This window comes from Thamnophis sirtalis, unplaced genomic scaffold (assembly GCF_051295495.1).
Source record: "Thamnophis sirtalis isolate CommonGarterSnake01/CBP01778 unplaced genomic scaffold, rThaSir2_p1.2 scaffold_15, whole genome shotgun sequence".
NCBI lineage: Eukaryota > Metazoa > Chordata > Lepidosauria > Squamata > Natricidae > Thamnophis > Thamnophis sirtalis.
In genome coordinates this window covers 18355238-18378506 of record NW_028261395.1, presented here as the reverse complement: position 1 = coordinate 18378506, position 23269 = coordinate 18355238, and the positions used below count along the sequence as shown (strand labels likewise).

Here is a 23269-nt window from a genome sequence, read left to right as displayed (position 1 = left end):
CTGGCCTGGCTGATGACAACCTTAACTAGAGCTTATTTTGGGGAAAGGAGCATACTAAAAAATCAAGGGCTTATTTTTGAGATGGATCTTCTTTTTGGGGAAATCAGTAGAAGTGACAGTGAGCTTCTGGAGCTGAAATTTGCGCTACCAGAAACTGAACTGTATTGAAATACTAAGTGAAAGAATTACATTTACCTTTTCTTTCATATAATATATTTGTCAGCCAAAGAATTTATAAAAGATGAACTGAAGGAGCCAACATGTGAAACAAGATCAAGGCGGTCCAACAGGTATAAGCACTGGACTTTAGGGCGTGGTGCACATCAAAGGATGGATCAACATCCTCGTCTGATTCAAAGGATGGAATCTGGGTATGAAAGCAGTGATCGCAATAGCAACAGTCCAGTCAGTCTGGATATGCCTTTGTCAGAGAGCTCAAATACCTCTAGGTATGTTTCATTAAAATATATTTTAATTATTCTAACATTGTTCTTAAGTATCTTAATATATTATTTTATTGTGAAATGGGAAATTATTAGGAACTACCGGGTTTCACCCAAAATAAGCCCTAGCCCAATTTTCATGTCTGTGCCAAATATAAGCCTTAGCCCCTAAAGTAAGCCCTACTTAAGAGCCTGTGCAGCTAGTCAGCCGCCCATTCTGTCCGTGTTGGTTGCTGCCAACACAAGGTGGGTGGGTAGGTGCCACAGCCACAAAGCAAGGTGGGGGGAGGATGAAACAAGGCAGTGTGGGGAGGGGGGGCTGGAGGATGAAACAAGGCAATGGAGGGGTAGAGGACAAAATAAGGTGGGGGTGGAGAACGATGCTTCTCCTTGCTCACCGCCACAACAAAGCAGGAGGCTGAATGACACACCGATGCTGCGGCCACTAAACGAAGGGGTGGAGGATGAAGCTTTCTTCGCCATGCAGCCAACCTTGGATGGGCAGCCTTCTATAGTGGCTATAAAAAGTGTAAAATACCTAGGAAATTCACAGAGTTTTGACGTGAAAAGAAAATCAGACTAAAGCAAGATAAATTACTTCAGAATTTTTCCCATCTTTAACATAACATAAGTTGTACAATTCAATAGAACAGGACAACTCGCTGCAGTACAAGAATTACCATATTTTTCGGAGTATAAAACGCACCAGATTATAAGACACCCCCAGGTTTTGAAGAAGCAATTTTTTTAAAAAAAAATAGGTAGGTAGATAGAGGGATGGAGAGAAATACAGTAGGTAGATAGGGAGAGAGAAAGAATAGGTAGGTAGGTAGGTAGGTAGGTAGGTAGGTAGGTAGGTAGGTAGGTAGGTAGGTAGGTAAAAGGAGAGAGAGAGAGAAATAGAGAGAGAGAAATACAGTAGTTAGGGTGGGAGGGAGAGAGTGTAGATAGGTAGGTAGGTAGAGTTTCAATGCTTTAGAGTTTCTTTTTGTACCCTTCTCCTGATTGATAGCTTCCAACTATGTAAACTCTTCTCAGATCATGGCTTTTTCTGTAAGCGGCGAGTAAATATCAGAAAAATCTTACTAGAACAGCTGAACTTTTATGGGCTTCAACAGAATCATTTTGATTGATGGCAGATGTGTACTGACTACTTTTTAACATCAATTTGAATGTAATTAATTCTGATTAAACCACATCTCTACTTATAAGATGCTGTGCATATTTATATAGTTGTTATTGTGAGTTTTTATTTTCCCCCCTAAAAGATTTCAGTTTGTTTTTCAGTTGAATTCTACAGATTATATATTATGTTAAAAATGAAGAGAGTCTGAAGAGTTTTATCTTGATCTACGTTTTTTACATCTCAAAAACCTGGCATTTTAGTGTTTAGACTTTTTATACCCACTTTATCTATTAAATTTCATGAACAGAAGATCTTGGCACTTATAAATAGCATTGGAACTGTAAAAGTTACTAATGTTAGCTTTCTTCTCAGTGAATCTGACGCCACTAATTCTTAGAGGATTTTAAGTCAATCTGGTTAAAAGAGTTATTGACAAGTTTCACTCCATGTGCCTTTGAGATGTGTGGACCTTAACTGCCTAAATTCTTAGCAATGGCTATATTAGTTGGGGAATTCTGGCAGTCGACGTTCACACATCACAAAGCCATCCAGTTTGGGAAACAGTGACCTATGAGAATTTATAAAAGAACAATAATGTCAACAGCACCTGCATTAAAAAATAGGGGATATTTGATTAATATAAAGCAAAAACACTAGGCAATATAATAAACCAGAACTAAGAAACCCATTAAATGAAGGCACTATGGTCAAATTAACACAACAAATGTAGCATTGAAAAAGCCAGAAATAAAATGGATGCTATCTATTGATGCTATCCAACTGAACTCCAGAAGATGACAGTCGCTTGCCATACGTATAGAATATGTATATTTTAGCACCAAAATTTGGAGATATTATTGTCCCTGGCCAGTAGCTAAAATAAGAAATCATCTCACTTATTACTCGCCGGATAGTCAACCAACTTTTTAGTTGGATTTGGTGTTGACTTGCCATAGTCCATTTCTTTCTTCAGTTCTCTTTAAGAAGAAAGCAGTTATTGAGTGCTCAAGAATGCTCCTTTTGTTCATTTTCATAAGATTGAATGTGGAGAGCAAATGAGCTATGGCAGCCAGTCTGTTTAAGAATTTCTCATGTAAGTTGAAGCTTGTGGAAGATTTATTTGTCTGGAGCAGGGGTGTCCAAACTTGGGAACATGGCATGGCTGGCTGGGGAATTCTAGGAGTTGAAGTCCACAAGTCTTAAAGTTCCCAAGTTTGGACACCCCTGGTCTAGAGGAATAGACCAAATTATGTCTTGAATGAAGGAGAATATAAGTGTCCCAGGATAATGTTACAGGATCCAATCTGGGACTGGATCACCGGGACCAGAGATTTGTCTTCTGAGCTTTTGGACTCGTGCTGGAACCCATCCTCAGGGAACTTCTCTCTAGCAAAGTATGTGCTTTGGGCTATTCTGTGTGTGGTATTTATATGGTGCCTGATTGTGTGTGGGTTTTTAGTTGTTGATTGGGGTGTTGATGGCTGGCTATGAAGATCTTGGTTGTTGTTTCCTTGTGCCTATTGAGGGTGGTGGTAACGCAAGCACTCTGTGCAAGAAATGGGTGCTCTTCCCAAAGAACTTGGTTGGCAGAGCAAACCAGAGGCCAAGGATCATTTCAAAGGGAGAAATTACTATGACTCCTTGAATAATCTCTTAGGATGCTACAGGAGCAGATCCTTGGAAAGTCTTTTTTTCTGGCTGTTCTTCATTTATTTATGGTCTCACAGTGAATCAGAATTTCCCCTCTATGAAAGTAAAAATACTATTATCTACTCTCAGTATTACTCTTTATTATAAGATATGAATAATGGAAGTTTAGAGCTTATTTTTATAAGCACAGAGGTTTGTAATTAAACTTTTGTTTATATAAAAGAGAAACTATTTGGTGCAGCTATATATTTTACTGAAGTAATTTAAGGATTTTTTCATATATTAATTAATGGTAAGAGGTTTTCTTACCCATGGCAGTAAGAGACTTTGGTAAATACAGGTAGTCCTTGACTTACAAAAGTTCATTTAGTGGCCATTTAAAGTTACAACAGCACTGAAAAAGTGACTTACGACCATGTTGTAAGTGTGAAAAATGGTCATAAGTCACTTTGTTAAGTGAATCTGGATTATCAATTGATTTTACTTATCAAAAAGTTATCACATGACCTTGGGACACAGCAATGGTCATAAGTATGAAGCAGTTACCAAGCATCTGAATTTTGATCACATGATGATGGAGATTGGTGACCAACCATTGCAATATCTGAGAATCCAATTTCTACATTATGTAATTATTTTCAGAAATATGTTCAAAATTTATGATGCACTTTTAATCTGTAATAAAGAAAAGGTGTTCTCAAATGTATGCCTATATAGTTGGTTTTAACTACTTAGGTAGCTATTACACTGCCACATTTTACCTCTACAAGAAATTATTTTCCCATTTCATTTTTCTCTGAGAAATATTGGTGATTTAATCTAAATTGACACTTTTATATAAATATACAACCCAAAAATTTATTGATGCTCTTAAAATATATAGAAAGATAGAGTGATCATACACTGTCTCACAGCTGCCATCTCTATGCCAAATTAATTTCAATACCATAGTTGACAGGAGTTCCAGTCGGCATTCACTGTGGATAATTTTTGTAAGCTCCTAACAAAGTTCAGGCCACTGAAGGGTAGGAATCATTAATTCTTTAATCATATATCTATTATACATCCAAAAGTCCTATGGAACTTGCTTTGGAAAAAAATACATGTTGGATTATGATACAAATGTTTAATTTTTCAAAATAATGTAATTCAGTAGTAAGTTTAGGACTTTTACTGCTCCTTTACAAAGAGAAGTGAAAATGTTTCATGAGGAAATAAAAGGTGGTTTTTTTCTCTCTTTTTAAAGGGATTATCATATCAAACGAACTGGAGATGTTATTCCTGCCTGGCATAATATTCCAAAATCACATAGCAGTAGCATCTTGGAAGTAGAGTCTGACTCGTCTAAAACCTGCAGGATAAAAAATAAATACTCCTTTGGTAATGGTAAGGTGTCATTGTCCAAATACTTGCAATCCATACTATGATTTCCTCTTTTTTGTCTAGGTCATTTTCCTTTGTTCACAGAAGGAAGGAGATAGCATCTGATTAGGAAAGGCACCCTGAATGTATTGTGGATAGCCCAATACAAACTCAGTGTGTACCAGCAAAAAAGTTAAAGCCTATGTTAGTAATCATTAGGAAACTACCATTATCTACTCATAAGACCGAACTTTATGAAAACCCATATAGTGCACTTTAAACCCTGTAATTGCAAACCAACAAAATATAACAATGCAGGTAGTCCGTACCATTTATTTACAATCACTATTGGGACCATAATTTCCACTGCTAACTGATGCAATTGCAAAGTGAGTTACACCTGATTTTATGTAATTTTTGCCATAATTGTTAAACGAATCACCATGATATGGATATTAAGTGAATCCAGCTTCCCCAATTGACTTTGCTTGTAAGAAGCCCTTGGGAAGATTGCAAATGGTTTCCCCAAGATGCTGCAAACATAATAAATAAATGCAAGTGCCCAAATTTTGATCACAGGCTCATAGGAGGGCAGGCGAGTGGGCCCTCCAGAGTACCGTACCAGAACGATACCTGGTGCTCCTGGCAGGCACCGGTACGCCAGGGCATACCGGTTGTAACTCACCACTAGAACTAGATCAGTTCCCTTATGAGAAATACCAATAGCATTTGGAGCTTTTTAGCTTTTTAGCAACATAAACAACAGCAGTTTATATGAAGTATTGCGCATGCGCGCTCACACACACACACAGACTGTATGGCTGAATATCTGTAACCATTGCAAGCCCAACCCAGTAGACATTCTATAGACTTTTTACTTCCTCTATAAACCTTTCATTGGAAACTATTGTTTGACTCAAAATTTCTATTAGCTACAGTTCATTTAATGAAACTAGCCCAGAAGAAGCACAGAAAACTATAAAAGTAAATAATGTAGTAAATAAATATAATATAAGATGAAACATTTTGGGTTCCCCCCCCCCCCCAAAGGTGGGGAGATACTTGTTTCTTCCAAGAGTGAATTAGATGAATTACAAGAAGAAGTAGCAAGAAGGGTCCAGGAGCAAGACTTCCAGAGGAAGCAGGAAAAGGAACTAGAGGCAGCCTTGGGCTTTAATCCCCACCCAAGCAGATTCATGGATCTGGATGAACTGCAAAATCAAGGTAATGTGTTCGGATAATATGTGCTTGGAAAAATGATAATAGATACTGTACTAATCTGTTATGTATTCAGAAAAAACATGAACTGTAAAAAAAAATCATAAAGAATAGTTTTTTGCCATTAGTTATTAAAGCAAAGCAACAAAAAAGCACTAGTAGAAGAAAAAAAGAAAAGAAAAAAAGCAATTCAAAATAAAAGAATTGCAGATATGTATAAGGGCCTCTCATATATGTAGATATGCATGTAAAATTTATTTAACAGTTATAGAATTGCATTGGAATTATCCATAAGATGATCAAAGGCCTGGACATACTAAAACATACCAATAACGCCTGCAGGTTTTGGGTTTGGCTAGTTTAAAGAAAAGAAGAATTAGGGCAACATGATAGTTGTATTCAAGTATTTGAGGGGCTGCCACAAAGAAGAGGGGGTCAAATTATTCTACAAAGTACTGGAGGGCAGGGCAAGAGACAATGGATGCAAACTAATGAAGGAGAGAAGCAACCTGGAATTAAGGAGAATTCCTAACGGTGAGGACAATTAACCAGTGGAACAGCTTGCCACCAGAAGTTGTGGGTGCTCCATCACTGGAGGTTTTTAAGAAGAGACTAAAACAGTGATGACAAACCTTTTTCTTATGGCATGCAAAATTGTGTGCATGCACTATTGCGCACATACGCATGCCCATACCAATTTAATCCTCCCACCCCCACCTACACATAGTCTTTCTTTAAGTTTTTCAAAGGGTGCCCACTCAGATCTTTCACTCATACCTTCCACATGATCTGTCCTTCTCAATATCTGTTTCTACACTGCCTCCGCTCCCGCCACCAAATCGCTGCTTTTCCTCCTTCTTGGAGACTCACTCATCATCTAATGTAGTTCGTATTTCTCAAAATCACGGAGAGTCAAACAAATGCCAAATTCCTTTTAGGCTATTTCCACCGATACTTCACACTGTTTTATCATTTTTCTCTTCCTTCTCCATTTGAACAGTCAGGTTGTCATGCCTCCAGATCTGCCATAGAGGCGGATTTCTTTCATGTCAGATCTGAGGGGTTGTAATGGGAGATCACACTTCTTTCCGTTACCTCCGAGGTCACCCATCTACACTGCTGATCCCTCCAGGATCCAACTTCACCCCATAAGGGCCTCCAAACACAAAAAATCAGGCAAACTAAATGGAGCCCCATTTGTTTGCTCTGTACCGGCACGACTTCCACCAGAAGCCTCAATGATAGTGTTTTGAATCTAGTAATGCATTTCCAGTGCCTTTGCATTTTACAGCACCTACAGAGCTTCTGAGTCTGCATATTTTATTAACTTACTTTATTCATGTCAAATTATAGACATATAATGATCAACGCTGAGTTAATAAAATAAGTATAAAATAGAAATATAACATATGTAAAAAGTAACTAAAAGAAATAGGATTAAAACTGAATGACATTTTATTAACTTAATTTGGATATTATCAATGTAGGGGAGACCACAGTTAAGCTCTCTGTCCAGAAAAAAATCCCTGCTTTTTCATGAGCCTTAGTTTATAGGTCTATAGAGCCTTAGTCTATAAGTTCTATATGCTATAGATGCCACTTAGAAATCTAAAGTGAATGGAATCATAGGATTGAAAGAGACTTCAGAAGTCTTACAGTTCAACCCCTTGTGAAAGACAAGAATAATTAGACCATTGCAAAGGCTCGTCCAATCTTTATTTAAAGCCTTCAGTGATGAGCAACCACAACTTCAGGAAGCAGGCTGTTCCACTATTTAATACGTAGCTGTAACAGTCAGAAGATTCCTTCTTATTTCAAGTTTCAATTTCTCTCTACAAAATTTCCATTCACTGGTTCTAGTCTGCATACCAATGAAGAATAAATACCAAGGTGGGATTGAAATAGTTTAACAACCGGTTCTCTGCCCTAATGACCAGTTAGATAGGCATGGCTGGGTGGCCATGTGACTGGGTGGGCGTGGCCAACTCACATCAAGGGGCACTTTGCCTCACCCAGCCTCTCCTGATCGTGGGGATGCTCAAAATGGTTGTAAGTGTGAAAATGGTCATAAGTCACTTTTTTCAGTGCCATTGTAACTGGCTCCTGCTAGTCTGGGTGTACTACCAAGAATCATTAAGGGTGTTACAATGTAATAAGGCTAAACCCGAGAGGCAGTTTCTGAAAATACTTAAACAGGGCAATAAAGATAAGAATTAGGATTAGGCTAGAAACAACACAGAGGCACACCAAAATGTTTCCTTCCTTCCTTCCTGCCTTCCTGACATAATTAGCACTGTAAAGTGGGGAAAACAAAAAAACTGTTGGAAGGATATTTCTTCCAACAACCGGTTCATCGAACTGCTCAAAACGTTAACACTGGTCTCCCGAACCAGTGGGAAGCAGCTGAATCCATACCCCCTTTCTTGTGATGGTCTTCAAATATTGAAAGGATGCTCTCATGTCTCTTTTTTGTCCTCAATTCCAACCCTCTATGCTATATAACCTCCCTTGTTATTGTGGAAAGAATTTTATTTTAATAATCAGTAGTAATCATAGGATATTTTTTTATTCCAAATTAACTTTATTTCTCTCACTATCTCAGTTATCCCTTAACCATTAACACAAATCCATGATCCATTGAGATTGAAAATTCTGGCACATACCTTGTGACTATTAATTGCTAAATTGCACCTCTGCTAAGCTATCAACTGACAATAGCAAAACCAAGTACCAAAACCAAAAGTAATTAACCAGACAAAAAATCTGTTCAGTCACACTTCCCACACCCAGAAACAGTCTGCCCAGACACCATCTACACAAAAAAAAAAGGCAAGCCAACAGACACCAGGAAGGACAATTAAAATTGACCTTTTGACTGAATCACACACTAGAACCAGCACATACACCCACACACACCGCAAGCCCACACCAAGGACCAGTCCCCCTTATAAAACAAAGACTCTGTACTCCATTTTCTCTGTAGCTGCCCCAGGAGCAAACCTCTTTGCTTTTGGGAATAAATGGATTGCTGGTGGTGGTTGGAAAAGGAACCCAGAACATTGTTTTAACATTATACATGCCTTTGCTTCTGATGCACAGGTCAGGTTCCAGACAGGTTTCAAAGAACCAGGCTTCAGGATATGTGGCCTGCAATATGAATTGTTAGAAAACAGTCCGATCAGCATTAGGGGAGGGGTGGGCACGGGTGGGGCTGTTTAGACAAAGAGGGAAAGAAGCTTGGAATGGAAACCAAGAATACTGCCCTTGCAGGGAGGACTGGTGGCTTTGAGAGGCCTATGCAAGAGGCAGATTCAGTCTTTCAAGAGTCACTGCATCAAGAGCAGAAAGGAGATTGTGCTGCAGCTTTGGCTCTCTGCAATGAAGCTATATGTAAGTATTTATTAACTGCTTCAGCTTACTCTGTTTTGTACAGCTTATATTAATATCTATTAACATAACCTAAGTTAACAGAACTAACTGTTTAATGCAAACTAACAGTCAGAAGGGGGGTGGGCTGTAAAAGATGTCTTTTTCTGGTTCTTTGTTATTTCTTTCTTGTAATATCAGAATATACTATTCTTTTTTATTACTGGGCTCCTTCTGTTGAAAGCTGAGAAAGGCAGATGAATTCTTGATGGCACCTGTCTGCTAATTGTGCTTTCCTGCATTTTCTCCTGCACATAATTTTCTCAGTTCAGAAACTGGTTTATCAAAATGTTTTAATTCCCAAAGTACAGCATGAAGTTGCTCTATCAGACAAAAAAGCAAAATGTATACAATCGTTGAAATAACAAGAAGATGAGGAAAAGGAGGGGTCATTGTTTAAATATGTGCTGTGACTTTTGGGAATTTATGCTGCTGCATTTTTTTTATTTTCATATCTCATATTTTTGATTGGCTCCTTCCCATCCTCCATTCTCTTCTTGCTGGTTAGCGAGGCTGCAGACAAACTGGCTTTGGATGATTAACAACATTTGTTTCTAGAAATCTGCTCCAATGGATTAACAAAACAATAAAAGCAAAAGCAGACTTCATGAAAGCTTTGCCAGCAAATGTCTCACCTGGCTGCTTATTGGGTTTCAGCTAACTGGGACTAGAGACAAGTATTTGGATTTAAATGGTTAGTTACATGAGGGTTACAGTGACTTAAGTCACCAAGGACATTTCATTAAAAACCATTGAAAATCTTGCTTAATTTTACTATTTTATTTCTCATTAACTTGTTTGGACATGTAGCTAACCTGAAAGAGATGCATCCTTGTGAACTTTTTCATGGCAGTATTTGCATGTTCCTTTTTATTTTTTTGTTGCATCATTACTTTTTTCTCTCCTTCCCCCGAGTTTTGTTTTTGTTTCTGCTATGTTTTCTTTTGCTTTTTAGCTAAACTAAGACTTGCCATGCATGACGCCAGCTCTAGCACTCAGAGCAGAGCCCTAATCGATAAGAAGCTGCAAATCTATGTCCGAAAAGAGCGGAGCCTTCAAGATCGCATGCAGCAACAGCAACCTGTACAACCGCCACCCACCTGCCACCCACCACCGGGCGGCAACATGACCCAATCTACAAGGTAGACTAAAAAAAATATTGCAGTACTCCAGATCTGAATTGGGCCTGATCTGGAAAGAAGCATTGAACAATAAGTTTCCCCTGTTGTTTGAAAACTTAATTATTTTACCCATGAATGATAAAGAACATGATGGACTCGCAAGGTAATTCTAGAATGAACCTCAGGTATATAATATTTAACACGTGATGCAGGGTTAGTATCTACAGTATGGATCCAGCTGGGAAGTGACAATGTGATTGGGAAACTGTTAACCACATACATTCAAAAAGAAGAAGGCATACATATTACTCCACAAAAATTATGTGTCAAAGTTTCCTGTGAAATCTTTAAAAGATCACTACCCCTTCGGTTCTTTTTATGTTGTTTGTTTCTATTGCTTAAAGTGGGCATAAGTTCAGGATAGGTATCTGTATCTGCCATTAGCAGTTTTTCTGAGCTATTTTAGGATTTTAGAAATGTATGTAAATTTATTAAAAAGAAAAAAACTGAAATATCACATTGGCATAAGTGTTCAGACCCTTCACTCAGTACTTTATTGAAGCATTTTGGCAGAATTACAACTTTGAGTCTCTTTGGGTATGACACAAGTTTTGCACACCTGGAGTGGGGATTTTCTGCCATTCTTTCTTGCAAATTCTCTCAAGCTCCTCAATCAGGTTGGATGGCAGTCATCGATAGACAGTCATTTTCAGGTCCCTCCAGAGATGTTCAAGTCAGGGCTCTGGCTGGGTCCTTCTTAGGACATTCACAGAGTTTGCCCTAAGCCACTCCGGTGTTATCTTGGCTGCATGCTTAGGATTGTTGTCATGTCAGAAAGTGATCCTGAACACTGTAGAACAGGTTTTCATTGAGGATAGCTCTGTATTTTGCTCCATTCAGCTTTCCTTCAACCATGACCAATCCCAGTCCCTGCTGCTGAAAAACACCCCCACAGCATGATGCTACCACATGCTTCACTGTTGGGGTGATATTGGACAAGTGATGAGTGGTGCCTGGTTTCCTCCAAGCATAAGATTTAGAATTGACACCAAACAGTTCAATCTTAGTTTAATCAGACCAGAGAAACTTGTTCTTCACAGTCCTTCAGATGTTTTATTTTTTTCAAATTCCAAGAGGGCTTTCTTGTGTTTTGCATTGAGGAGAGGCTTCTGTCTAGATGCTCTGTCATAAAGCCCAGATCGGTGGAGGGTTGCAGTGATTTGTCTGTCCCATCTCTATACAGGATCTCTGGAGCTCAGAGTTACCACCAGGTTTCTTGGTCACCTCTCTTACTAAGCCCCCCCCCCCATTGCTCAGTTTGACCAGGTGACCAGCTCTTGGAGGAGTTCTAGTTGTCCCAGGCTTCTTCCATTTGAGAATTATGGAGGCCACTGGCTCTTACAAACATTCAATGTAGCAGACATTTTATTGTAGCATTCCCCAGATCTGTGCCTTGCAATAATCCTGTCTCTGAGCTCTGCAGGCAGATCCTTTGACCTTATGGCCTTTGCTCTGCTACAGTATGCATTGTCGGCTATGAGGACTTCTATAGAGAAGATGGTCTGAGTGCTTATGCCAATGTAATATTTCAGATTTCTCTTTTTTAATAAATTTACAGATATTTCTAAGCTTCTGTTTTCACTTTGTCATTTTGAGGTACTGAGGGTAGATTAATGAGGAAAAAAATGAAGCCCACAAGAGTACCCTTGTATCCTGCACACATTCTTTTTTTTTCTACTCCAGTGTAGAACTTTATCCCTGGCAAAATTAATCTTGTCAATCTCCGTCCTTGGCAAAATTAATCTTTATAATCTCAAAGATCCTTGCTATCCCTCTATGTTTGTGTAGTCTGCAAATTTGATATTTTCTAACCACTCATCCAAGTTATTTATAAATACGTTCAAGAGTGGAGGTATAAGAATGGAAATCCATATACCAATTGGCATTTCCCTCAATTTTGACACAGGGCCATTTGAATTAATTGGGTGGGATGGGTGAGGGCAATCAGTCAGCCATGTTTTTAACCCATCTAATGGTAGCATAATCCAGCCCATTCTTATCATCTTCTCTACAAGAATTTTACGAGAGCCTTTTCTAACTACTTTGTTGAAATGTACCACATTCTTATGGCCAATTAAATCAGGTTCATTTGACGTGATTTATTCTTGATAAACCCATGCTGGTTTCTAATAAACAATGTTTGTTCGTTTTTTAAAATTCTCCTTAATAACCCATTCTAGTTGAAGTTGAGTTCCTGCAATTGGTACATATATATAAGATGCTAAACAAACCATGGTGCTGATAAACTGCCATCTGGTATATTCCTAAAGGGTTTTTTTTTAGTTTTAATAAATATTGGAAGATTATTCTAAATAAATCTTTCTGCTTGTTGGGTATAGTTATTTGCTATTAATTCTGTTTTCTACCTTAAAATTTCCAAAAACTTAGGAAATTACTATGTTTTGGCAGTGCAATTGAAGACTTTTCTGAATGACTATAAATAATGGTTTGAAATCTATATGTAGGATATAGGTCCGTGATGGTGAACCTTTAGCACGCGTGCCACGGGTGGCATGCGGAGCCATTTGTTAGGGCAAGCGAGGCGCTGCCCTGTCAACTGGCCAGCTGACTTCGACCTTCTTTTGAGGTTATTTTTTGCCCTCCGGACGCTTCCTTGAAGACTCTGGATGGCGAAAAACCAGCCCTACAGGCAAACCAGAAGTTTGGGAATGGACTTCTGGTTTGTCCGTAGACTGTTTTTCGCCCTCCGGAGCCTTCAGGGACCTTCAGGAGGCTTCCCTGAAGGCTCCAGAGGGCAAAAACTGGGTTCCCCATAGGTTCGTTCTTTGCCCTCAGGAGCCTTCAGGAGGCTTCCCTGAAGGCTTCGGAGGGCAAAAACCAGCCCTATTTTTTGTCTGTACCCCCCTTCCTCGATTTGAATTGTGAGCCGCCCTGAGTCCCCTTCGGGGGAAAAGGGCAGCATATAAATATAATAAAATCAAAATCAAATCAAACCTATGAGCAAACAGGAAGTGACTTCCAATTTGTCCGTAGGTCCATTTTTCTCCTTCCAGAGCCTTCAGGGAAGCCTCCTGAAGGCTCCAGAGGTCAAAAATCAGCCCTAAGGGCAAACCAGAAGTCACAATTCCCGAACTTCCAGGTTCCCAGTAGGTCCATTTTTCGCTCTCTGGAGCTTTCAGGAAAACCTCCTGAAGGCTCCAGAGGTCAAAAATCGGCCCTACGGACAACCGGAAGTCACCATTCCCGAACTTCTGGGTTCCCCGTAGGTCTGTTTTTCGCCTTACGGAGCCTTCAGGGAAGCTCCTGAGGCCTTTGGAGGGCGTCATGGGTGGGGAAGGCTGTTTTTGCCCTCCCCAGTCTCCTAGCAAGCCTCGGGGGCCTGAGCAGGGCGAAAAAACTGCGCCAAAAGCGGGGGTGGGATTGTTTGCTGGTCGCGGACACATATGTGGGGGGGTCGTACAGACAGAATTATGGGTATGGCACGCCCACACACAACCCCCTTTGCTCCCCCTGAAAGATTTTAGAACCAGCAATACTTTCTTCATAAGCAAAAGAACTAGCTGAATTTTTCCCTACCCTGTTCCTTTTTTTTTACTGTATCTTAAAGAGAGCTGGATGGAAACTTTATGCAATTTTGTGTTTAGCTGTGTTTTTGTACCAAATTGTTTATCATAATAGTATCTTCAATTATTTATCACAGTAGTAACATGATAGCCAATAATAATAAGAATATGACTTAAAGCAGAAATTCTAGCAAACTATAAATCAGGATCAGATATACATTATTAGCATTTCATTCGGATTTTTTTGTTTACGATTTTTACTTTACTGTGTAAAGTCACAGTTGCCAACTCTTTAGAATTGAATTCTTCCCAAGAACCTAGTATATAGTAATGTATCGGCATGGTATATGTGCGGGTCCAGGCAGTGTGGCCTTTTGCAATTGACAGAGGGAAAGATTTTCTAAGTGGCAGCCAAGATTATAGCTACTCACCCAGTCACGGTTTAGGCTGGATTTGGCATTTTTATTCACTTTTCAAATCCTCCCCAAGGATTTGGAATAAGCAGATGTTGTTGTTTGTTAAAGTTGTTGTTGTTATAATATAGGAAAATGACTAGTTTAAGAATTTTGGTGTGTGGTTTCCAACCTTCTCCTAGTATTGTTCTTTTTTGCTATTTAGCAAAATTGCATATCAGGGTCAGGGACTAACATGCATCATTTGGAGAGCAATGAAGCAAAACGTTTGGGCCAGGGTGCACATGGCCAAGATTTTTATTTCTTTAATACTCTCCTTTTCAAAATAATGTTAAACTAATTTTTACTAACTGTGAACCAGTTTGGTTATAGTGGTTAAGGCACCAGGCTAGAAACAAGGAGATCCTGAGTTGTAGTCGCACCTTGGGCACAAAGTGTCCTTGGGTCAGTCCCTCTCTTTCAGCCCCAGGTAGGAGGCAATAGAAACCACTTCTGGTGTCTTACCAAGAAAACTGAAGCTGCTGCCAGGAATCAACACTGACTGGAAGGCGCAAACAAACAAAAAAGCTTATATTATTATTTCCCTATGTTGCTTACCTCAAATGGCAGGAAACCATGTCACTGATTAACAGCTAGCATGGTGGTTGAGAGGTTTGGAGACCCTGGAAGTAAGTTGAAGGGAGAAAATTGCTTAATCTCTTCAATACCTTTTGCCCTACCATAAAAAATCCTAATTGCCAAAAAGTATATTGATATTACCTCAGTTTTCATAATTGTCCTTGTGGTTTTTGATCATGGAAAAAAACTCCACACAACATATATTTATTATTACAACCTCTTGTTTTTACTATGAAGGGTTGTGATATTTATAATAAGTGGAACGCTTATTAAAAAGGAAAAGTTCACCAGCGTTTTGTCCACAGCAGTGAGGGCGATTGTTGTAATTTAAATGTACTAAGTTGTAATACAATTATACATGAAAATAAGAATCATATAAATAAACTGATTTCCCCATACTATTTTACGTATTATATTGCAGACGTTTATAAATACTATTTTAGAAATAAACATAAGAATGTTATCTAATTAATATTAGTGTATACATTCATGTAGTCACTATTTCTCAGTAGACATTGATTGCATCATATTGTAAGTGGTTGGTGTTTTTTGAATGTTTACAGATGGTAAAAATATTTAAAGGGGAAAAGAGGGAAACAGTTCTAAAAGAAGATAATGTAATGTGATAGACCAGGGGTCATCAACCTTTCAGACCTCAGGGACCACTAAATTCATAATTTTAAATCCAGCAGACCACTAATATGATTTTTTTTAAAGATAAATAGCATTTAGTGCAATATAAAAAATGCAAATAATTTTCCTGTGGACCACCAAAATTTTCTCATGGACCACCAGTGGTCTACAGACCACTGGTTGGTGACCACTGTGATAGACTCTATTCCTGTACAGTAAAGAATTGTATGTTCTTGATCCATGATGAGGATATTCTCCATTTGACTCATCTTCAAAACTTCAAGTATATTAAGATACATACATTCTTGAGGCTGAAATTGTTGATCATTGGTGGAACTCTTCAATGAAAAATTATTTTGACCAAAATAGATAATTGTTCTTGTGCCATTCTGATACCAGAAAAAATTCTTATCAGGTTAGCAACTATGCGTGCAACCATGCAGTAATTTTACGCTTACGGATACTTGAAAGCAGAAAACACTGATTAAATATGTACCTTGTTATCTTAGTAGATTTCAACTTAGCATAATATTTCTAATTAGGAATCATCAGTCACTGATGATGATTTGATGTGTGTTTCAGTAAGCAGACTATCCCACTCCAAGTACTGCTGAAACAGAAGAGAGTGCTGGAACCCAGCAAAGAAGCAGCACCTGGGCCAAGAGCCCACGTCCATCCACTTGCTTCCCATCCTGAAAAGAAATCATCACATTCCATGCCCATATTTCAACCCCTTCTTGAGAACAGCCTGCACTTTCAAGCTGCGTCTGTTTCGTTCAGTGATCAAGCTACTACTTTTCCTTTTAGACAACCCGGTAGTGACCAATCCATTCAGACTAAGAATGAAATCGATGGTGATGTGAAACTTGCTTCTCCTAGCACTTTAAAAGATTACGAAGATCACAACAGTAACGTTAAGGTCAAGAACCTACATAATGCAGCATCTCCTCTCATCCCCTACTGCAAAATGAATTTAACTATAACAAACTCTGAATCATTGCCTACACTCTTCTCTTCTTCACCAACATCAGAAACTCCACCTGGCAAAAAAGGCCTACGTAATCCACTTTTCAATTCAGGGAGCATTTCAGAATGGCCTAGTGCTGCTCCACCTAGGGACTATCATGGTGCAATATTGCCTTCTCTTCCCCCTCTGCCTCATGGTGCTCCAGAAGAATTACAGACGACTGGGCAACTTGAGGTAAACAGTGATGAGAGTTTACATCATCCACAAGAACACGTCAGTGGGGATTCTTTGAAATCCGAAGGTGTAAGTAGCAAAAGGCATGTTCTTTCCATTGCAGAACAGTTTCAGTGGTTGGAAGGAAATTTCCCAAGACTAGATACTTATGAGGAAAAAAGGAAGGCAGCTACCTGTCATGATCAAAATGCTCCAAAGTTACAGCAGGAATCCCACAGCAATCATTTTTACCTCAAGCTGTCAGATGTTGGAAGACAGGAGAATGGAATGGCACCTGCTGAAACGTTGGACTCAAGTCTTTCCAAAATTGAGTTGAGTTCTGAAGATTGTTTTAGTGCTTCCAACATCATTTCTGAGAGTTCTGATTCACATATAAAAGTCCTCTGTAACAAAGGGAAACAATGTACCTTGAATCCCAAGTTATATCCAAGAAAATGCAGCTGTGAGGAAAAAACAAAATACACCAATTACAGAAATTCTGCTGGCCTGATTACATCTGTGCCTGTAGAGAGCTGCACAGACCATGTTACCAATTTTAGCACAGCAGTAACTCAGCATAAGAATGCCGGTTGGCTTTTGATACCTGGAAACAAATCACCTGTGATCAGTCAAACAGCTTTTGGGGACTACCCAGTGCAGAATCAGGAAACGGTGCAGGAGGTTTCTGATCTGGAATCTCTGTACCAGGCGAGCATGCAAGTACCTCTAATGGGAAACCTGGACAATTCCAAGCTGGCACTGAACAAAACAGGTAAAATTATTTTATGTTATATGTGTTTTCTTAAGGGGGGAGGGGTGTCTTCACGTTCCTAATACCTTTATGTGAGATACAATTAGGTGGGAATTTAGATTAATATTGAAAGGCCAGCATGTTTTTAGTTTGCATTAGGTTGACTGAGATTAATATATTAGGAGAAAATGTACTGCATTTCCTTAATATAAAGTATTTGAGCACAAATGGTTTTGAAACAAGGTTTGTTAAAAATGTGTCTATGTTACATTTAACAAAACTATTTTGATGCTCAACTGTGTTATTCTTTATTTACTGTACAACATTTCTTATGAAAAGAACATTGTTTAAAACTGTTCAAAAACTGACACCTCAATTGGAAACCAAAAAAAATTGGGCAATAGTATGTTGTTCTTTGTGATATCTGATCCTCAGGGGAAAAGCCTTGCAGCAGTTCTCTCTCTTTTATATTGATCTCTCTGAAATAAAGTATATTCTCTTACTTTTCTATGTGGAATTGCCTTTTATGTAATTTAATCAATTTCCCTAAAATGAAAATAGAAAAAGCTCACAACAAAGAAACTGACTTTAATTATGGTGAATATTTAAATGAATGATAAAGTGACATTTATTTCCCGTCAGTTAATACAAGCTTCCTCAATTTTCATGTTAGGGGAATTGATTATACCACATAAAATGGAATTTCACATAGAAAATTAAGATGATATTTTTTATTTCAAAAAGACCTAAAAGATCATGTAGATAGAACTTCAGTTTAATCCCCTTTCTTTTTTCCTTCCTCTTCTCCCTTGCATCAGCAAACTTGCCTGCAAAAAAACCATATAGGGGTCTGTCAAGAACAGCAGAACCTGAAAACAACATCTGTGGAAATATTGGTTCTCCAGATCCTAAGACACATGTAAGGATATACTAGAGTGGGAACTGGGTTATGGGAATGCTACTTGTACAGATGAAAAAAATGTAAGGTAATAAAGTAAAAATATTTTTATTCATGTTAACATTAAACATAGATAATAAACATTTCAGATAGAGTGTACAATATCTCTTTTGTTTACAAGAGATTACTAGTAAGACCTTAGATACAGTAGCTGAATATTAATCCTATCTTTTTTATTTTAAGTTTAAAACAATGGTTGTATGATAGATTTCTATAGCTTACTATTGCAACAGATTACAATATAAAATGCATAACAATCTACCTTGAGATAGTTATCAGAATTCATTCTAACAGTGAATTAATTTTAAACTTCCACAAGCCAAAGAGTAAAAACAGAATTGAGTTTCTACAAAAAAAGTTCTATAAAGTAGGCACTGCCTTAGTCACTCTGCTGAGTATGTTCCATAAATCGGATATCGCCACTGGAAAAGCCCTCTCTCTTACAACCTTGCTTCATTTGCAGAGGAAAATCTCAGGTTCAGATCTGAAGAACTAGGTAGGAGATGCTTCTTCAGGTAGCTGCCACAAAGCTGTTTAGGATTTAGAGTTTTAACATCAGCACTTAGAACTTGGTCCAGATGCACTCTGGTGGCAGAAGTACTAGGATGATCTAATTTTATTAACCAGCTCATTTACCCAATGTTCTGAACCAACTGATGTTTCTGGGATATTTTCAAAGACAACCTCACAAATGCTTTCCAGAAGTCCAAAAAGGAAGTTACCAGAGCATGAATATCCATTGGAGAGCTATCCCTGTGGAATTCTATAGCTAGTAAATTAATCTAAAATGATAAAAAGCATTTTGAATCTCTAAGGCCTTTAGCTTTCCTATAACAATATTTTCAATGGCTTCAAATTGTATCCTAGCTCTCAATAGGCAGCAACATCTAGCAATTTTGGTCGACCCTTACCCAAAGTTAATCAGGACTGGGCCACCAATAAATTCTAGAGTTGTATTTTATATGAGATGTTGAAGAATATCTGGAAGACCATGACAAACCACTTCAATACTGATGCCAAGAAACAACAGGAACATGTTAATTAGCAGTCAAATTTAATTCAAGGAGATCTTTACATTTTTATAAAGTCTAGGAGTAACAAGTTGAGAAAGCAAACATCTGATTTTTCAAGCCGAACAGGTTATACAGGTGTTCTCAAGAAATCCAAAGCAATTGGATCAGGTAAGATCTTGGAGTTAGCACTAGCTTTACAACAAAATGGAGAAGAGTAAGGTGTCAGTTGATTCTGACACTGAAGATTTGCAGCTGCATACTGAATGCACATGTTTGTCATTGGCAAGACTTAGGGGAATCCTTAGTTTTCAAATTCTCAGTCTTATGTGGGCCAACTAATTCTTAACTCTAACAGTTTGTACATAGCAGTACCTTGCCTCTTTAGGACCCAGGGGGATATTCCACAAAGTTATTTTTGTATACTACTGCATTTTCTCCACCTTTGCTTGGCTTCGTTGCTAGAAGTAAACCTGGACTTGTTTGTTTTAACCAAGCCAGTGTGCTAGACTCTAAAAGAACTGATTTTAACAAACTCAGAGTTTGGGAAGGATTCCATGGTGAAAATTTTAAAGGGGAAAACAACTCAAGAAGTTTGGAAAACTTCCAGTTGACGTTGCAGTGAGAACAGGTGGAAAATAACGAGCCCCATGAAATTCAGCCAGTAATCACTGTCGGGAGACCCCATGGGGTCACAGCCGCCTTGGAGGGGCAATGAAGAAAGGAGAGGCACTTTGCTGACCACGAGGAACCCGCAATTTCCTTCTAAGGTCTGAAGCAAGTTCTCCTGAACGACAGCAAGGACAACCGCCATTTTTTCTTGGCAGTCACAGAAAAATGAGATTTGTGCAGGAGCGAAATTGAAGAAGAACAGTGTGATGGCTGAGTGAGAAATTTCTGGGTTTTTAAAACTTCTGTCAGAAATGCCCCTTATCTAGAAAAGATTGATCAACAGTGGGGCTGAAAAAGAAGGGGGTGGTTTTGTCAAGCTTCCACCCTCTGAAATAGCGGCGCATAAGCGGAGAGCCGAAAGAGACTCGAAATAAGATACATTAACTGTTTGATTATTTGGACACTATAAATGCTAAAAGAAGAAAAGCAGAATGGTCATCTAAGGATTTAACAAACTCTATTTGGATTAAAATTTGGTTCCGGAACTTTAAAAGAATATGGCATATGCAAAGCAAGCTAAGGGATAGGAGTAGAAGAGAAACAGTGCAACAGCGACATCTTCTGGCCAGAGTAAAACCCAGAGGGAAGTGTGAGAAAGTAAAGGGAAAAAAGAATTTAGCCCTGGAAACAGTGTTGCAAGAATTAGAATTAGATAAGCTGCCTGCATTTGGGATTTGTTTACTGAGAAAATTACAGAGAAAGTGAGTGGAAACAGTCTACGTTGTAAAGACTGTAGCTCTTTGATTGGACACAGACACCAGCAGCTGTATAATCCAGCAACTGGAATTGGGGAATAATGGAGATTGCTTAAAAGATAAAAGAAAAATTCTACATTTCAGCATTTAACACTTTTCTCTGGAGATCCATACGAAATGAGTGGAACTGTAAAGAAGATGGATTTACTATCCCAAAATGCAATGGACATGATGGGGAAAAGTTTTAAGGAAACTATGGGAAAAATGGAAAATTCCATACGAGGGTTAATGAGCTAAAATCAAGTCATCTAGGAAAATGAGGAGCTAACAAAAAAAAGAGAGGAGCCAATAAAAGAAAAGAAGAAGGGAAAAAGATAAAGAGGAGATAATAATAATGATGGATGAATTAAATCGGGGAAAATATAGTAAGAAGGTTGGATGATATGATTGAAAGGAAGACAGGGGCTGGGATAAAAGTTAGACAGTGGAAGAAGATGGAGTGGGAGGAATATTTAGACCAAACATCCCAGAAGTAGATATAGATAGAATTAGAGATATAAGGGAGAAATATGGGATGCAGGCCACAAAAAAGCATAGCAACTAAAACATCGAGTGTGCAATAGACAATGGTTAGGGGGAAGGAGCTTGGGAAACTCTGAAGAACTTAGCACAACACCACTGAAAAATAAAAACAGGAAATCCAAAAAGAAACCATCATAGTTGCACAAAGATCTCTCTGATCAACTGAAAGACAAAAAGGCTAAGTACAGAAAATAGCCTGAATTTGCAAAGATGAAGTTAGAAAAACTAAGGCTCAAAATGAAGTAAAACTTGCAATGAATGTCAAAAATAATTTAAAACATTTCTTTCAACTTATAAAAACAAGAAAAAAATCAAGGAAATAATCAGTCCACTAATGGGAGAAAATGGTAAGAAAGTAATGGGTAGTAAAGAGAAAACATATTTCTTAATTCATTCTTTGTATCTTTCTTCACGCAAAAAGAAAATATAGCTCAGCCTACCAAAAACAAAACTGTAAAAAACAGACTGTGAATACAAATTAGAATAGGAAAGCAAATGAGAAGAGAATACCTGTTCGCTCTAGACAAATTCAGATCACCAGGACCTGATGAATTACATCCCAGAGTTCTGAAGGAACTGGCAGACATGATCTCAGGACCATCTTTCAAAGATCCTGGAGAACTGGGGAACAGGATTGTCCCAAAGGTGCTGAAGAACGTTTTGACTCTTCACCCAAGTGGCTTCTGAAAGGGGGTAGCCCTTTCACTGTCAGGCCTGGAAGCCATGTTTACATTGGGCTTTTACATTGGGGTGTTACTTGGAACCCTGACATTCACTATACTAAATACTGTAACCTTCCCTCGTACAGTCTAGAATCCAGGATTCTTCTTCATAATGAGTCACTGCGATGGGACCCAGGGCTTCCTGAACTACTAGCCTTTGCTCCAAACCTATTACCTGCTTTAATAGACTATTGTGGAGAACCAGGTGTATTTTCCCCAACAGGCGTGGGAGTTTCACTGTGACTGAGTTAAGGATTTTTACAATGGGAAACGGTCCTTTAAACTTTCTCTCCTATGTGAAATCTTACTCAATAACAGTAACTGTGAAAGGGATCTTGGAGTTCTAGTAGACATTCATCTAAATATGAACAAGTGTGCAGTAGCTGCCAAAAAAGGCAGTGCAATCCAGGATAGATAGAGTGATAGAATCAAGCTCATATGAAGTACTAGTACCGCTTTACAAAGTCTTAGTAACCTGGAATACTGCATCCAGTTTTGGTCACCCTATTATAAAAAATATGTTGAGACTTTGGAAACAGTGCAGAGAAGAGCAACAAAAATGATTAGGTGCCTGGAGGCTAAAACATACAAAGAACAGTTGAAGAAATTAGCTATGGCTAATCTTGTGAAAAGAAGGGCCATGGGTGACATGATAGCAATGTTCCAATATTTGATAGGCTGCCAAAGAGAGGGGCCAATCTATTTTTCAAACACCTGAAGGCAAGACAAGAAACAATGGATGAAAACTAATCAAGGAGGAATCCCACCTAAAACTAAGGAGAAATTTCTTGACAGTGAGAACAATCAACCAGTGGAACAACTTGCCTTCTGAAATTGTGGTGCTCCATCACTGGAGGCTTTTAAGAAAAGCCTGTGTAATCACTTGTCAGAAATGGTATAGAGCAGGGGTGTCAAACGCACAGCATCGCATTGTCATGTGACATATCACGACTTTTTCCCCCTTCGTTAAATCAGGGGTGGGCATGGACAGTGCGTGACGCATCCGGCCCATGATACCCTGGGTGACACCCTGGTATAGAATTTCCTGTTTAAGCAGGGGTTGAACTAGAAGACCTACAAAGTCTCTTCCAACTCTGTTATCCTT

General features: G+C 38.6%; 1 protein-coding gene across 3 annotated transcripts in view; it reads left to right on the top strand.

The window, feature by feature from the left end:
• The window catches only part of USP54 (ubiquitin specific peptidase 54), a 107055-nt gene that overhangs the window by 74928 nt on the left and 8858 nt on the right, over window positions 1-23269 (top strand). For all 3 annotated transcript variants that reach the window (XR_015695105.1, XM_087701864.1, XM_087701865.1), the window contains 7 exons: window positions 224-449; window positions 4466-4605; window positions 5632-5805; window positions 9070-9189; window positions 10181-10367; window positions 16177-17546; window positions 18344-18444. Coding sequence is in view for 2 of the 3 variants with exons in the window: in XM_087701864.1 (XP_087557990.1) it covers window positions 224-449; window positions 4466-4605; window positions 5632-5805; window positions 9070-9189; window positions 10181-10367; window positions 16177-17546; window positions 18344-18444 (2318 nt within the window). In the remaining variant the exon portion in view is untranslated. The remainder of the gene's footprint in view (window positions 1-223; window positions 450-4465; window positions 4606-5631; window positions 5806-9069; window positions 9190-10180; window positions 10368-16176; window positions 17547-18343; window positions 18445-23269) is intronic.